The sequence below is a fragment of the Exophiala mesophila genome, assembly GCF_000836275.1.
Source record: "Exophiala mesophila strain CBS 40295 unplaced genomic scaffold supercont1.4, whole genome shotgun sequence".
NCBI lineage: Eukaryota > Fungi > Ascomycota > Eurotiomycetes > Chaetothyriales > Herpotrichiellaceae > Exophiala > Exophiala mesophila.
In genome coordinates, this window is record NW_015622507.1 from 4,516,023 (window position 1) to 4,531,738 (window position 15,716).

At 49.7% G+C, this 15,716-nt stretch overlaps 6 protein-coding genes and 1 non-coding gene across 7 annotated transcripts; 4 read left to right on the forward strand and 3 right to left on the reverse strand.

Moving 5' to 3' along the window:
• Positions 1-723: 723 nt before the first annotated feature.
• Positions 724-807, reverse strand: PV10_06660. The gene has a single exon. It is a non-coding gene; the product is annotated as a tRNA-Lys (tRNA).
• A 1,569-nt stretch (positions 808-2,376) lies between these two features.
• Positions 2,377-6,163, forward strand: PV10_06661 (uncharacterized protein). Its single transcript, XM_016371483.1, has 4 exons — positions 2,377-2,692; positions 2,751-3,024; positions 3,132-3,229; positions 3,279-6,163. Exons 1-4 carry the CDS (start codon positions 2,602-2,604, stop codon positions 5,987-5,989), a joined length of 3,174 nt encoding a protein of 1,057 aa, XP_016223776.1. The 5' UTR covers positions 2,377-2,601; the 3' UTR covers positions 5,990-6,163.
• Positions 6,164-6,336: 173 nt separating this feature from the next.
• PV10_06662 (uncharacterized protein) lies at positions 6,337-6,969 on the forward strand (the record flags this gene model as incomplete). Its single annotated transcript, XM_016371484.1, has 1 exon — positions 6,337-6,969. The coding sequence occupies exon 1, from the start codon at positions 6,610-6,612 to the stop codon at positions 6,967-6,969; it is 360 nt and encodes a 119-aa protein (XP_016223777.1). The 5' UTR covers positions 6,337-6,609.
• A 328-nt stretch (positions 6,970-7,297) lies between these two features.
• Positions 7,298-7,600, forward strand: PV10_06663 (uncharacterized protein; the record flags this gene model as incomplete). The annotated part of the gene is made up of 1 exon (XM_016371485.1): positions 7,298-7,600. One exon carries the CDS (start codon positions 7,298-7,300, stop codon positions 7,598-7,600), a length of 303 nt encoding a protein of 100 aa, XP_016223778.1.
• PV10_06664 (uncharacterized protein) lies at positions 7,433-8,865 on the reverse strand. Its single transcript, XM_016371486.1, has 2 exons — positions 8,597-8,865; positions 7,433-8,547 (listed from the first exon to the last, which is right to left on the reverse strand). The coding sequence occupies exons 1-2, from the start codon at positions 8,659-8,661 to the stop codon at positions 7,683-7,685; spliced, it is 930 nt and encodes a 309-aa protein (XP_016223779.1). The 5' UTR covers positions 8,662-8,865; the 3' UTR covers positions 7,433-7,682.
• Positions 8,866-8,999: 134 nt separating this feature from the next.
• Positions 9,000-10,165, forward strand: PV10_06665 (uncharacterized protein). The gene is made up of 2 exons (XM_016371487.1): positions 9,000-9,155; positions 9,248-10,165. Coding segments are annotated over exons 1-2 (522 nt in total). The 5' UTR covers positions 9,000-9,153; the 3' UTR covers positions 9,768-10,165.
• PV10_06666 (uncharacterized protein) lies at positions 10,140-14,214 on the reverse strand. Its single transcript, XM_016371488.1, has 2 exons — positions 12,383-14,214; positions 10,140-12,338 (listed from the first exon to the last, which is right to left on the reverse strand). Exons 1-2 carry the CDS (start codon positions 13,362-13,364, stop codon positions 10,459-10,461), a joined length of 2,862 nt encoding a protein of 953 aa, XP_016223781.1. The 5' UTR covers positions 13,365-14,214; the 3' UTR covers positions 10,140-10,458.
• Positions 14,215-15,716: the final 1,502 nt, after the last annotated feature.

Genomic DNA, 15,716 nt, shown 5'->3' on the forward strand with positions numbered 1-15,716 from the left:
GCATGATTGCTTGGTCTTCGAGAAGCCTTCCGTTTTCAAAAGAGACACTTCTCCCCCAAATGGCCGAAGATGGCCAGCCAGCATCAGTGGCCGCAGGCTCGGTCTATCCACTTCCACCTCGTGTATCCGAGCTCACTTTTTTGGCCTGACGCAACCCTTGTTCCAAAGAGGCAATGAAGCACGCGACACCAGACCTCCAAATCAGTGTGGACATCCCCTGGCCTGCAGATGCCCAGACCATGGTCAAAAGCATCTACCGCGTGGCTGAAAGCTTGACATCCAGCTCAAAATCGACGCTGCATACACCATGTACTCCTCCTGATCTTCGTCCCCTTCCATCCGCTTGCTTCAGGAGTGTACCTCAGTTTGCCAAATATCACGTAATATATTTTGTCTGGTACCTGGCGTGAAAAGTCCTTCAAGGTCCAGGAGAGATACATTCCACAGTCAGCTGCGACAAAATGCTAGACCCTTACCTGGCAACACCAATCTCATCATCTCAAGTAGTCAATAGAATAGAATTGTTTCGGCCCAAAAAAAAGAATTTGGTGGAAACTTGTTGAATGTCTGATTTTTCTCAAGCCTCAAGACCAGCCATAAGGTCACGTGTCAGTGTCACGTGGGAAAGTGACGATAAGGGTAAGGGCAGTGGCCAAAAAAGAATTCAGGAACAGAAGGACTTCAACCTTCAACTCATGATAGTTCTCAGATGAGAAGATACATAGCCCGACGTGGGGGTCGAACCCACAGCCTTAAGATCACCAGTGTGGTAAGAGTCTTACGCTCTACCGATTGAGCTAGCCGGGCTGCTTCCTGATTGTTGAAGATAGTTCTATGGTTTTTAACTATAATGACAAAATTTCACAAGGCTTGGCGTTACCAATGCTACCCGTGGGGCTACCCAGCTGGCCTACCTGCCTAAGTAAGGCAAGTAGTAGCATTTTCATCTATCACTGAATCCTGCACGGCCCTACGCTCCCAGCGTTATCACTTTTTATCCACTCGGAGGCAATGCTGAGATCGCTCAAAGCTGCTGTAGTGCGTGTATTGCACTTGGCCGATCGAAAAATGAATGCGCAGTAGGCGTCGGTCGGCTCTCGTACGACAGAGCAAGGAGGTCAGGTTAGGCCTGGCCCGAGTGGATTTCCGTCGACACTGGCATGACAAAAATATACCCAACGACTTCTGGGCGACTTGAGGTGTTTTCCTGAAATTATAGGTGATTTAAACAAGACGTTGCCGGGGTCATCTTCAATCGGAAAAAGCAGTATATCGCTCTATGAGCTTCATCCAAGCAGGAGACACAGCCGTCCGGGAAGAACAGGATGATAATGGCAAAACGCGAGTTACACATGCAGACAAGCTAACTATGGTTTCTGGCGACCCGTGAAGCTGATTCTTCGGGCTCTCACTTGGCTTTGACAACCTGACCTTGTTCTACCCATGATAAGATCTCGTTGCTTTCACTGACCGGCGCCTTTGGGTATGTCCTAGTATGGCGCATGATTCGTGGATTTAAAAGAGAAGGGGAGGACGACGGCTGCTCCCAGGTCGGCGCGAAGTGTGAAGTCGCCGAAGATGTCAGCTGGTATCTCCAAGCCTGTTATATCGAAAGACAACCGCGTGGTTTTGAACATGTTGGACTTCTAAAGCGAGATCTGCAAGAAATTCAATTTTGGGGGCAGTGTGTGATGACGTGCTGGCACCGAATGAGGCTCCTCCTCGATTCGAGTATCGAGCATCGAGCATCGAATTGATAGGGTCTGATGTTGACCTTCTTCGAGTCACGCCACTTTCATGTAAATAAGAACGTGGGATCAGGGGAAAGGCCGGTGAGGTTCGGGTATCTTGCATGAAACCTAATCAACTAGTGATAGTCGATCTTTGACAGCATAAGCGCGAATCTGGTACTTTTGTCACTACTTATGTGAGTGGTTCTTCGCTGGCTTGTTATCCACAGCAAAAAGGTGCAGAATCTTATGAATCATCAGCAAATGACACAGTTTGAGCAACATCTCATAGCATCATTCTGCCTAACCCAGAGATAAAGGTGGGTGAATGCCAAGTCGCTTGCTCAACCTGCACTCCAGGCTCTGAGGAAACATTGTTTGAGAGAAAAGGATGCCAAGTCTTCCTCCTAAACACCCAGGAACAGGGAGTGACATACTGCTAGAGATGAATGGGCGGAAAGACTAACTCCCACCGTTAATTATGCCATTGTCTGTGAAAAGACGATAAAGATGAATTCTCCGTGTGGATGTGGGCTTGTCCCCAAATGGCAACTATGGCGAGCGCTCCTGCTAGTTAATCTTTCATTAAATGTTAGCCCCTCGGCCGTTTGCACCTTCCGTTAGACCAGCCCGTTGCAAGCTTGCAGCAGACTCCATAGCAGGCGCAAAGGGCATTGCGGCAGGGGCGCCCAGTGATGTCAACCCAATTACTGTTCCGATCCCCGGTGCATTACATATTACTATTCCCTACGAGAATAATTTGTTAACTACAACGAGTCAACCCATCCCACCTCCCACCTCCCACCTACTCCCTCCATACATTTCTACGTGACGTCCACACTCCCTGGCGCTCACATTCCCATCATGTGTCATGGCTACATCCGACGACGCGCGAGATTATGTCCTCGCGGTGGAGAATAACAAGGACGAAGCTGCTCAAATTGCAACGTCTGCTGCGAACAGTTCGTCTTCCATGCTTGCGACACTTGTCTTGGACACCCTAGCTAACCATCCTCCAAGAACTCGAGACCCGTCAAATCACCCTCATCGAACTCGTCCAGTCCCTTGGTGAATACATCAATGACGAAGATGTCAACATCAGGGCCCGCGCTATCTCCTACCTCGTTGCCGTCCTATCCAACTTGCCCCCAAAGTTTCTCTCCCGCCAACAGATTCAGGTCCTGAACCAGTTCCTGTGTGATCGCATTCAAGATGGAGGGGCTATTGAAGGTCTATCTCACCTACAGGCTCTGGATCGCTTCACTACCGACATGGCCCAGTCGGTTGTCAGAGCGTGAGTGCGCCCCCCCCCCCCCCCACCCGACCGGCTGTTCAAATGATAGCCCATCAAAATTGTCTGGCAGCAATTCATGTATTACAACTTGCTAATCCGTGAACTAGCCTATTCAACTATTTTACTGATCTCCAGGCTCTGAATCAAGCTGCCAGATATCGTGTTCTACAGCTCCTCAACGCCATCCTCGAACGTCATCGTAAAGGTATTATCCCACCCTATCTCATTTCAAAACGTTCAACTTACACTTCTAGCGCTGAGAGATATGGGAGACGAATCTCTTGTCGGCATCACCAACCTTGTCTCCGGCGAAAAGGATCCTCGCAACTTGATGCTCGTTTTTTCTATGCTCCGGGTCCTCATGATCGAATGGGACATCTCAAGTCATGTCGAGCTCATGTTTGACTCGGTCTACGCCTACTTTCCCATCACCTTCCGTCCTCCCCCCAATGACCCTTATGGCATTACAGCACAGGACCTGAAGGACCGTCTTTGTGAATGCCTTGCTTCCACGGGCGAATTTGCACCTCACACATTTCCCAATATGTTGGACCGTCTGGACTCAATATCAAATACCGTGAAAAAGGATGTCCTTCAGACTTTGGCCGCATGTGCAAACAACTACGACCCCACTGTCATAACACAATACTCTATCACACTTTGGGACGCTGTCAAATTCGAAGTCTTGCAAGCTCAAGAGCCTGAATTGGCTGCCGATGCCCTTCGAGTTCTCAAAGGTATTGCCACTTGTCTGTCAAAGACTTCGACAAACTCCCCGACGTCACCCTTACTTCTATATCTCAAGCCTGTCGACAAAGAATGCCTCGAGCACCTACAAGAGCCTGCATCACGTCAGGCAAAGGCATGCGGCGAAATACTCCATGCCGTCTCTTCAGCATCTTTACCATCGTTTGAAATCGTTATCAAGGCCGTTGGACCGGCATTGTTCACTATTTACCAATCCGCCGATGGGTTAGTCCATCAAAGAGCTATTTTGGAAGTCACCAACCATATGTTTGAGGCGGCCATCGAGGTCTACGGGTCATGGACCGCTCCAAGCAAGAAAAATCCACAAGGCAAAGAAAGTCTCCTCCTCGAGTTCAAGGACAAGTTCGTCGCCCTCTACAGCCAAGCCTTGATGGGGACTGTCAAAGAAGAAGTCTCATTCAGGTCGACGGCTGCCGAGGGTCTGCTTCTCATCTCGAAAATGAATTCCTTATTGTCAGACGATGAGATTGGACTCTTTGTTCAATATTTCAACGACATTGTCCTAAAAGAAGAATCTTATGGTCGGGATGAACTCAAAAAGAAAGCCATGACCTCTTTGGCCGAAATCTCCAAGTTCAAACCTGCCTTGATATCCGATATTACGTTTCCCGCCTTCATGTCGTGTCTCCCAGATACGGAGCAAGGCGCCAAATCAAGTGATTATGGTCCTGTGCTGGAAGGCTTGGCCGAGATTAGCGTTGAGAAGCAGTTGTTGGAAACCTTGATGAGGAGGCTGTTGAACAAGGTTGATCTTCTCATTGCCTCGGACTCGCAAGTTGGATTTTCATACACCTCAGCAATCCTCGGGACGGTTCTATTCGTGCTAAACAAAGCTGCCTCGGATCAAAAGGTGGCCTTGGATTTTTGGTACCAACGAGTTGTGGTTGGGCTGTCAAAGAAATCTACCGAACAGCCGACTGGTGCCCTAGCTAACCAAGATGTGCTTGACTTACTGGGGAGAATAATGAACCTCATTGTCAGGCGGTCCTCTAATGTTTCCAACATCCAACATACCGCCGAAAACATCTATCAACTTTTCCGACAATCCTCTGTTAATGATGTTTCAAAGCCACTGGTTCATTTTGATCCTCCATCCTCCATTATCATATCCACGTGGCTGCTGGCAGCGGTTCCGCGCAAAACCCAGTCGAATCTGTTCCAGCAAGGTCAAATTCACGAGACAGTTCAAGAACTACTTGCCTTTGCTTCAAAGAGTACGAATCAAGCTATCACACAAAGCTCTCTGACACAAGTTGCTCTGTATGTCAACAAGCATGTCCAAACCAAAGATATTGAGTTTGTGGAACGACTTTTATCCAACACCTTAACGGAACTCAAGGACTATTCGATGGACGGTTCGGATACACCAGACTTCAATATTCGAGCCGTGTTCACGCTGACCAGGGCACTCGCGCTTCGTCTGGCTCCAAAGACAAACGATTATCTTCTTAGTCTCGTTGATCTGTTAGACCAGAGCACTTATCCTGTGGACGTTTCCAAAAAGGCGGCCATGGGATTTGTGAGCATCCTGGCCCCGGATGATGTGCTATCCAAAACAAATGATGCTCAGATTCGACTGCTTGCACCTCAGCGCGTTTTCCAAACCCTCACGCCGCTAATCGCCGAGAGATTCCGGTCATCATCATCCGCAGCAGAAAAAGAGAACTATCTCGTTGCTCTTAGCGGGATTCTTACCAATGTACCATCTGATATTGTCATGCCAGAATTGCCAACACTACTACCACTGCTTTTGCAATCACTGGATATAACGGATCAAATGGTTAAGATTGCCACATTGGAAACATTGGCGGTAGTTATTTCGAGCAACCCCAAAGCGCTGGAAGAGAGTGGCCACATTCCAGCACTAGTGAAGCGACTCCTAGCAGTTGCGACTGTGCCGAAACTAAAGCCTTCACCATTTTCGACAAAGCAGAACTCGATGACAAACAACACAAGGGCACCGGTAAACCTTCCAAAAACCCGTCGATTGGCTACCCGATGTCTGACACTGATGCCAAAATACATCACATCAAGTTCTACTCGAGCCAACCCATTGTTGAACCTAAAGCGAGAGGTCTTGCATGGCTTGAAGGGAGTGCTAGACGACTCGAAGCGTGATGTGAGGAAAGAGGCAGTGGATGCTAGAGGGTCATGGTTGAGAGGTGTGGATGATATGAATGATGATGATGACGACTGATACATCAATGACCCTTTCTACCCGGCTGGGAATGTTTGGCCTTTTGAGAATCAAGAGTCGAATTGCATAAAGAAATCTCGTAGATTAGTCCATCTTTGGCTAGACAAGGTGGACAGATCCGAGTGGGTAGATAATGACAGATACAGGTAGACTGTTGAAAGCGGATTGAGAAGACATGCTGTTGTCATTCATATGTATGAAGATAGAAGCAGACACCCTTGACACAGAACGTGGTTGGTGGTTGTTCGTGCTACGGTTGGGGCTGTAAATTTCTTGGCAGTCTCCACATGATGATCCATCGACTTCACTCGAGTGATATCAACATCAATAACAACGAGAAGGTCTATCCATCTTCATTTCTTTGGACCAAAGACATCACAGACAGCCAGTTTTAGTTAATCCACCCTTTCCATAAGACTCTCGCTGTACCAATAATCAATCCCACCAAACCGCCAAGTGCATACTCACTCAGTACCCGTTCGTTCCCTGGCGCGACAACTCCTATTGCGACAGACACGCAATCCATCTCAAACACTTGAAGCCTTCAATCTTCAACCAAGTACAAACAACAGACTGGATAATCAACCACTTCCAAATTGTCAAATCCTAAATCCAGAAACATGCTCCGCCGCAAACCAACCGCATTAACCATCACATCAGAAGATATCGCCGCATTCGAGGAGACATATCTCCGTAAATTGGCATATGCACGATATCTGAAAACTGGCGAGGACCCGGACGGATTGTTCTCACGCGAGGCTGAAGGGGCAGCAGCAAGGACGGAGCAAGGCACCGGCACCGCGACTGGAACTGGTATGACGGGGACTGTTCGATCAGTATCGGTGTCGGCACCAGGCTCGGGTGTCATTGACCCAAATGATGAGCTTAAGCCTTTACCCGGGGATAGGGCGAGGATTGTTCGAAGTAGAGAGGAGAGGATTATGGGGGCTGGAGGAGCGGCGATGGGGGCGGGGAGGTGAGATCTACGTGACGAGGTTGATGATTACGATGATTGCAATTGCAATGGCAATGGCAATGGCAATGGCAAGTCGATCATTATCACATCAGATATAGTCCCGCACGGAGACACCAGAACTCGTCACCTGAGACACTGTCAAATCATGTCTAGTCACGAGGAATTCGATCTCAGGACTGAACAGACACAACAGATTTCAGAAGGACACGGAGGTAACCAAATCTCGCGACTTGGCCGTTATCTTCCCTCTTCCCTCTTCCGTCTACTGAGCCGTTGATGGGAAATGGTTTCATCACCCATTGTACCATCACAGCATTTGCATTGCGTCGGCTATGTGTGGGAATATGGGAGAGATGGTCACCAAGAAGTCTTGGGGTTCGACTCAGGAGGGATATATGCCCCATACCGGTGGTGGTCAACATGTTCAACTACAAGAAGGGGTCATCAGAAACAAGGGATTCCACTATCAATGGCATCGATGTGAGCAGGTCCGCATCTATGCCAGCTTGGAATCTCTCGTTGTCGACACCGATCTTGCTCATTTGATCTATGCGGAATTTCTGGGAGATAGATCGAAAGTTGCCAGGATAACCGTAGCTTCGCTTCGAACTGTGGCCATGGACCACTCGAGCTGACCAATACCTGGGGTCACCAGCTCTCTGCCATCTTATCTCCGAGAATAATGGTACAATCGTGAATACAACAGGTTTAGTTCAATCAATCCTGTTTATCCGCCTTGTCATCCTCCACCCGAGGCTGCTTCGAGTCATTGCTGTTATCTCCATCTTGATTGGTACCACTGGTCGAATGTCCAGCCTGACCTTCCTCGTTAATAGTATCCATTCGATCAGCGTTCCGTCTTGCCTCTTCTTCAGCCGCCCTCCGTTCTCTTTCCAATCGATTCGTTTCCTCTTCCATACTCATGCGCAAGGCCATTGCGAGCTCAGGGTCGGCCGAAGGGTCAATGCCAAACTCGAACCCGTCTCCACTGGCAGGTCCGGTCTCCACACCCTCAATACCGCCTCTTCCTGGATTTGCTTCCATACCGACGATCGGAGTGGTGATGAGGCTATCACCAAGGAGACCAGGGCCAGGAGGAATGATGGCAATATAATTACCTTCACCCGAATCGCCACCAACAGTCTCGACAAATTTCTCTAGAATGGGTCTCGTGCTGGACTCGATGGCGTCGCCGAATGCGACAAAGTCGACTGATACATTGTTCTTCTTGCACTTCTTTGCCAACTTGATCAGTTCCGCTTCAGTGTCATTCTTGTCTCCGAATTTATTATCCAGCTCGCTGCATATGAGAACAATGATGCGTTGCCGTTGAGCCTTGTTGGCTCTGTGTTTGAGTGCTAGCATTGCTACACTAATGGCAGTTCCCAATCTGATATGTCCCTTGATTTTGGTGCCATGGAGACCAGACAAAACTGCACCGAAGTTTGTAGTTGGGGTGTTCAAGACTGTGGGACCGGTACCAGCCATAGACATGAGACCGACGGCAGATTCGGGGTTGGATCCGGTCTTCGAGTTGAATATTAATGAGACGACTTCGGCTTGTGCTGAGAATCGATTGGGTCTAGACAGAATTAGATCGAGGGCAAACTGTAAAGCTGTCAGAGACTTACAGATAGTCACCATTCCTGCTTGTTTCGCTGTTGTCAACGAGGATCATGGTCGCTTCGAGCCCCATGATGGCGGTGGAGGGAACAGGTTATGGCTATGGAGGTTGAGGAGTGGGTGTGAGTGGGACAGGGAGGTCGGTGATCGGCGGTAGGGTGATGAATTCAGAATGAAAGGAGAGGTATGTATGAGTTGATGGGCTGAAGAGAACGAGAATGGTGACAGAGGAGTGTCAGAGCGTATAGATTTGATATGGAGAGAGGTTGATGATCAGCAACTGTATTGCATGGTGGAAGTCCATCCGCAGGCAGAGTTGCCAAACGCGTCAATAGACATCGGGCTTGGCATTGTCATCGGAGCAAGTGCGACTGCGACTGTGACTGCGACTGCGACTATGAGGCGATCCTGCCTTGACACGACTCCCCCCACCAGCCAAAATGCTGAACATGTTCTTTGAATCTACGACGAGAGGGTCATAAGGTCTCCAGACCTCATCGCAATGTAAAATGCGACGTTGTTGGATCGGAAGTTATAGACCCTAACCAGATCTCATCCCTTCAAAATGTGAGTCCGCCGCCCTTGGGCTCCAACGATAGTCATTGAAACCACCCTATCTCAATGCATGACACTGACTTAATTCTACAACCTCTATCCAGGCCCGTCTTTGCTCTCTTGATCATTTCCAAAGCAGGATCTCTCATATACCACCGAACCTTCCCTGCCACTACTCCAGGCACCGCCAATGCGACTCCTCAGACGCAGGGGACTTTAGGTCTCCCCGGCACCAGCAGCCTAACCACCAACGATTATTTAGTCCTCGCAGGGACATTTCATGGTGTTCATGCCATCACACGATCTCTCACACCCAAGCTACCCGTCACCTCATCCGCGAGTTCAACGGGCAAGAATTGGACATATCCTGACCCGACGGTGGCGCCATCTGGAATCGAATCTCTCGAATCGAGTTTCTTTCGCCTCACTGTCTTCCAAACACTTAGTGGAACCAAATTTCTCCTCTTCACCGACCCTAGTATGCCCAACACAGATGTATTGATGAAGGGCATATATGAGCGATATGCAGATTACGTCTGTAAGAATCCATTCTGGCAGATGGAGATGCCTATTCGGATTGAGGCCTGGGATAGGAGTCTGACCCAGTGGTTGACGAGACGGTGATTCGAAGCCAACCAGAGCGCACTTTTCACCATGCCTAGGGTCAAGCTTTGGCTTTCAGAGTTGAGTGGTATGATGGCGACGGGGAACATGAGCTCTCTCGTATCGATATGGCAATCGCCATAACCATGGATACCGGCACAAACCTGCTATCATCCCAGATGGGTTTCCGAAATAGTTGTGAACACAGATGGCCAACGTTGACGTATCAACAATCTGTCCACGCTCAGCTCTACAACAAGGTTCATAGTGTGGTTTGGGGCGAACCGCGCTGATCGACTTGGTCTCTTGAGCCCCAGAAGCATTTCTAACCTTCAGAGGCACTCGATCTGAATTCACCACTCTTATGTTTGATAGGTTAGGTTAGATTATCAGTCAAAAGACATGCAATACTCGTATCATTCGTCACACTATTTCATCGTAAATGGCATGTTCCCATGGTCTCATCTTTCACTGCGTAACACACGCAGGGTCCATACATGTCAACCCCACCAATCGCTGTCCGGGTATCGCGAGAACTTGTGCCATGTCAGGATGTTGCAAATGTACAAATCGGGTGCAAAAGCTGTGAGTCTGGACGGCCAGGCAAACAGATATGCACTATTCCATCCAACAAAATAATTACTCCAAAGGACGCGCCAGCAACGCCATCCTACCTTGCCTCCAATCAAGACCAACAAGAAATCAGAGTAGATCAGTGATCATAGTCCCATTGCCTTTTCATGCCTCCGGCTGCAAAGACACTCTGCACGCTCTGCTGCCACTGCCGAGGTGTGACGAATTGCATGCTCGGGTGAAAGGCGTTCGGAGCTGCTTCAATATTTCCAAATTCTCCACCCGATGTAGGTATGCCGCTGGCCATTTGTTGCATCCCTCCCGGCCCGACTGGACTGTTGTTCTGCTGGTTGTCCAGATTCGGGGGTTGTTGCTGAAGTCCAATTGGTGGAGTGAAGTAATTCTGCTGCTGAACTTGGTGGACTTGATATGGTTGTTGAGGCTGTGGGTGAGAGGATGCCTGTACAATGGATGGAGAGTTCGTTTGGCGGCTGAATGATCCTTGAAGAGATATTGGTGGGCTCGTGCCACTGCCGCCGTACATACTCGGTGGGGGCGCAAGAGCCGAGGGTGGAATGGCAAATGCGGTGTCGAATTGATGAATGATTGGGGTGGGGTTCCAGTTAAATTCGTTCTGAGGTTGTGCAGATGGTTGCGACGTATAGTAATTCCCCGTACTTGCCCCCACACTGGAATATTGATTCGTTTGTTCGGGGATATCATAAGAAGCTGAATAGATTGGCGTGGGCGGTTTGGAGTCATGAGCAGAAAATGGCGGTGTTGCGAGGTATGAAGACTGGTTTTGCACAGCATTGACATGGTGTGGAAGGTAAGTGCTCGAGGTGGCCTGAGGCTGCTGCAATTCCGGAAATTGGGTTGGTGTTGGGGTTTGAAGATGAAGTTGGGTGGGCGGTTGAGAAGTTGATTGATGGGGAGGTGATGTTTGAGACTGAGAAGCTGGTGAGGGTCGAGACTGATCGGACGGAGAGCCAAGGGGGAAGGAGTCGCGCAGCTGGAAAGGTTTATTGAGGTCAGCAGAGAAGGCGGCTCTCAGAGCATTGATTTGTTCTTCCGTCTCTTGCATCGGCCAGGCCGACATGCACCGTTCAAGGATGCGCATATGTCGGACAAAGTAATCTCGAGCATCGGCGTTATATTCGGGGTCGGGAGAGGAGATTGCGATCAAATGAATCATGATGCAGGTCAAAATGGCGTAAATGGTGAAATTAATGCCCCTCTGCATACAGAGGAGGCCGATCAAATCAAACTTTTGGAGAATGCCTTCCTGTAAGCGACACAGCATCTTGGCAGAATCATAGGAGACACTCATGTGTTGTTTCCAGGCGCCATCGGCGCCATAGTTCTGTGAGGCCGACAGTTGCGGACGTCGAAGCATAACAATGGCCAAGTAGTAGTATGAATGCATATTGCCCAAGAAGTGCGATGAAATGTCAGGAATACCGCTTTTGGGCGGCATGATGATCTGAAGGTCTTTGGGAAGTTCAGCTGGCCACTTTCGAAAGGTCGAGTTGTACTTGACCAGCTCTGGTTCCAATCCCCAGTCCTTTTTCCTTTTGAGTTTATGCGAAACCTCGGTGATGAGACGAATGTTTCGAACATTGCGGACAAAGTAAGCAAACTGCCTGGTGATGGCTTTTTCGAAATCGTCCATGTCAGAGTGAGGTGGGTGCGTACTGATATCGACTGTGCTCGGATCGACTCCGAGATCGGTTCTTCCTTGGGGTGCGCCGACCATGGTTTCGCATATCAACAGAGTTTGCCATACTCGAGTCTTGGTCAAACATTCCACTGGATCAGAGTCACAGTCTTCTCCAGAATTGTGTATTTCGTAATGCTCGTGTAATTCGAGGTCCTTGGCCATTGAGACTGCGGTTTTGATGGTCATCCATGATCGGTAGTAGTATCCGCGTTTTGGGGCACTTTCTCTTGCTTTGAGCAGAAGGATCAACGCCTGTAAAGTACTCAAGCGTGGTCTGTCCAAGAAACAGGTTTCATGTTCTGCTGTCGTTAGTGGCATTGGCTATAAAGGGGAAGCGTCTTACTGTTTGCGAGGGCCAACCATTGGGCACCTTGGGCAGGGTCATCCGACAGCCTACCAGCGTTGGCGAAAATGGCTTCCAGAACTAGAGGGGAGAGAGATGACCGATCATTGTGCCATTGATCGTAGAAGTGATTGCGACATAGAACAGGTGCGTATGGATGGACATCTCTGAAGAATGTCTGAAAAGCGTCCATAGCATCTTCGTCAAAGGGCATCAATGCGGGTGGAATGCGAATATGAGACCCTGCATCGGTGCTGAAAGCGGCGACGATTCTCGATTCGGTCTCGGCTTCATGGACGGGAGCGATCGAACCTTGACCCACGCCTTTCTCCTCCCGAATATACGGTGCGACGCCATTTTCGGCAATTTTCAGGGTTCCCATGTGCTCCATCAAATCCTCGGCGGTGAAATTGTCCGACGCTGTCGAGTCTGTCCTCTCCTGTTTGACTGGGAACTGGGATTCGGCAAAGTATTGTAAATCCTGGGGAGTTGCTTGGTAGGGAGCGTTTAAAGATCCAGGAAATGTCTGTGTGGTTGAGTAATAGTCAAGATATGGCTTGTCCAGGCTTTGGAAGGGGGGCCTTGGGTAACCTGCGTAAGCGTCATAATTCAGAGATGGATCGGACTGGACGGGTGGTCCAGTAGAAAGTTGTGATTGATAGGATTGGGATTGCTGGAGCGGTGGAATTTGCGAGGGTGTCTGGGTAGGTTGGATGGTGGAAGGCTGTGATGCGGCAAGCGGGCCATCGTCGCCGTCATCGCCGTCCAAACCTCCGATAGGGGGAACACATTGCAATTTAAGGCGAACACAGGCGGCGCATGGCCATGTGTTAGTGGTGGCAGAATCACATTTGATCTTGCGACGACGACAACCTTCGCAAGCCCTCATAACCTTGAGACGCTTATGTCGGTTATGTTCATCGACAAAGACATAGTTCTTCTGGGCCGATGGAGGCGCCGAGGAGAGTGCAAAGCTCTGCATTGTGGTATAACATCACCCGTCGAGGTTCGGGGTGAACCACATTTGGTCAAGTGCGGCACACGGAAGACGTTGTGGATCTAGGCGAATCCCCGGACCAGTGGAGGGGCCGAGAGGAACGCTGGAAGGCGAAGAGGTGATCTGGCGCTATCTGGCGATGAACTAATGGGGCGTATCTGATGAGGGAAAAAGGAAACGAGGCTCCCAAGTTGAAGTTGTAGATCTCGAAGTTCCCAGGGAAGACGTTGGAAAAGTGGTTCACGTCTCGCCGACAGCGCAAACTTTACGGAGACGATGGGCCCAAGGTGGCGCAAGCTTGAATGTGAACCTCGGCACGTGCATCAAGCATCTGCGTCAGCAGAGAAGATGAACCAGCGTGGCAGGTCTTCTTGCAGAGCTGAGTGGCTTTTGCCTCTCAGACACGGTGGGCTAGGGTTGAAACACAGAGATGGACGAGAAGATCGTTCAAGGCACCGGAAGATCTGCGAGTAATGCTGGGGGTAGTGATGTGATGGGTGCTCTGTTGTGACCCGTGACCAGGGCACTGGGCTTTTTAGCTAGTGGGGCGGGTTTATTTGCTTTGAGGTGATGGACTGATGAAGGCGGTGTCCAGTGAGGATCATGACAGCCAGGGAGATGCAACGGAACGGAACTGTCTTGGACCGGACTGTGGGCGATCTCTGGGAGTAGGCTAATCGGGGTGTGGTGGGAGAAGTAGGTCGTTGGGTCTTAGATACAGAGATCAGGGGGATTGGCTCGAGATGTGGTATTTTCTGCAAAAGGTCTGGCTCTTGTTTGAGAAATTATGGCTTGTCGAGAACGGTTTCAAAGTTTTAATTGAAGAATAGTGGAGGCGAATGTGAGGAATGAGGATTTGGCATGGATGATGGAGGGAAGAGTTGGTAGTGGTTGGTTGGGTGGGGGTGGAGGCTGCTGTAGCCTGTACGGAGGAGGCTTTTTAGCTGGGCTGGAACCAACTATGGAGTGGGCTGTTTGATCCGAGCGTGGCCCGTCAGCACACAATGCAACGTCAATGGTGAGCCCGTGAACGAGGGTGGTAGCCGTTTACGAGAGGAGAGCGGATCTGGATGGCATGGATGGGTCGCGCGAAGGAATGATGGCCTGTAAGTGATGGGATCAGGAGTCGGTTGAGTCTGTTGAGTTTGTACAACAACTGGTTTTTCCCTAGTCACGCAGTCTAGGTAGAAAAGTAGCAGAACGGTGGTAGGGAAGTAGTACGTAGGATGTAATCGTCAGGCCAGCCTGCGCAGTTATCGTTCTGTGGACGAGTAGGCAACATACTTACTCCGTAGGCCTAGACAATAGTGGCAGGAACAAGCTGGGGTTCTAGGAACCACGAGAGCCCGAGGCGCCTAACACTGCCTAGCACGTGCTACTCAGGTGCTTGGATTTGGTGCTTGGCGGCAAGTGCAGCGGCCGAGGGGCTTCCTTACAGCCCCTCGGCCCCTTGGCATTGGGTTTGCTAACTTCTTATAGGCACAGTGGCACCTTCCCTAAGAATGTAGATAAAAAATCACATTGGTGCTCAGGTCAGGCAAGCGCAACCTGGTCGTACGCTTGAAGAGACTCCAGGATCAGCCGCCCGGCACCAGCTCACCATTGATATACGCGCTTTCTCCTCCAATATGACGAACAGAGAGTGTCTGAAGCAAGTGACAGACTTCAACTTCATTCAACTTCTGCAAATTGTCGTCCAATTAACCCCTCCCGAGCATTCTTGTCATCGAAACGGCAAGCTTTTCCTCACCTATAATTCATTTCGACACTGGGGTGCTCGTGTGCATGCTTGTTACAATTGCCTTCTCTGTCGCACTTGGCTGGCCTCGGATTCATCAGATCCTGCCACAGACAGGCAGTTGCTGACACCAAGTTTTTCCAAAATGTCACACATGAAATAGGCAGCAGCTTCAATCCCACCAGATTGACTAGTATTGTTCTTGGGAGGCCTCGGGGATGACTGGTGTGGTCTATTCCGTGTAGTCTCGTATGTTGGCAAAGGCGGTTGGCCTGAGAGGTCCAGACTCACAGACTCACCACGAGCGTTGGTATTATGCATTCTCTACTCCGTAAGTCTTACCAAGTACATAGACATGCATGCATAGTATAGACTATCAACATCCATAGTTATGCATTGTGATGAGATTCTATTCGCCACTCTCCCGGCCCATGCCGAGTGAGCGTCATCCACCAACAGGAGAGGCGGACTTACAGACAACGGCTTGTCTCATCACGTGGTATAGACAGCCCCGCACGGCTGACCAACTCTATTGTCACGTGACTCGTGAAATTTGACAAACATCCTCATCCCATCCTCAGACTTTCGATCTTCTCCCA

Excerpts from the sequence above, each read along its gene's own strand:
- PV10_06661 (XM_016371483.1), top strand. The coding sequence starts at position 2,602 with ATGGCTACATCCGACGACGCGCGAGATTATGTCCTCGCGGTGGAGAAT. Across the intron at positions 2,693-2,750 it reads TGCAACGTCTGCTGCGAACA|AACTCGAGACCCGTCAAATC; the intron begins GTTCGTCTTCCA and ends CCATCCTCCAAG. Across the intron at positions 3,230-3,278 it reads CCTCGAACGTCATCGTAAAG|CGCTGAGAGATATGGGAGAC; the intron begins GTATTATCCCAC and ends TTACACTTCTAG.
- PV10_06666 (XM_016371488.1), bottom strand. The coding sequence starts at position 13,364 with ATGCAGAGCTTTGCACTCTCCTCGGCGCCTCCATCGGCCCAGAAGAAC. Across the intron at positions 12,339-12,382 it reads ATGGTTGGCCCTCGCAAACA|AACATGAAACCTGTTTCTTG; the intron begins GTAAGACGCTTC and ends TAACGACAGCAG.
- PV10_06664 (XM_016371486.1), bottom strand. The coding sequence starts at position 8,661 with ATGGGGCTCGAAGCGACCATGATCCTCGTTGACAACAGCGAAACAAGC. Across the intron at positions 8,548-8,596 it reads AGCAGGAATGGTGACTATCT|ACCCAATCGATTCTCAGCAC; the intron begins GTAAGTCTCTGA and ends AATTCTGTCTAG.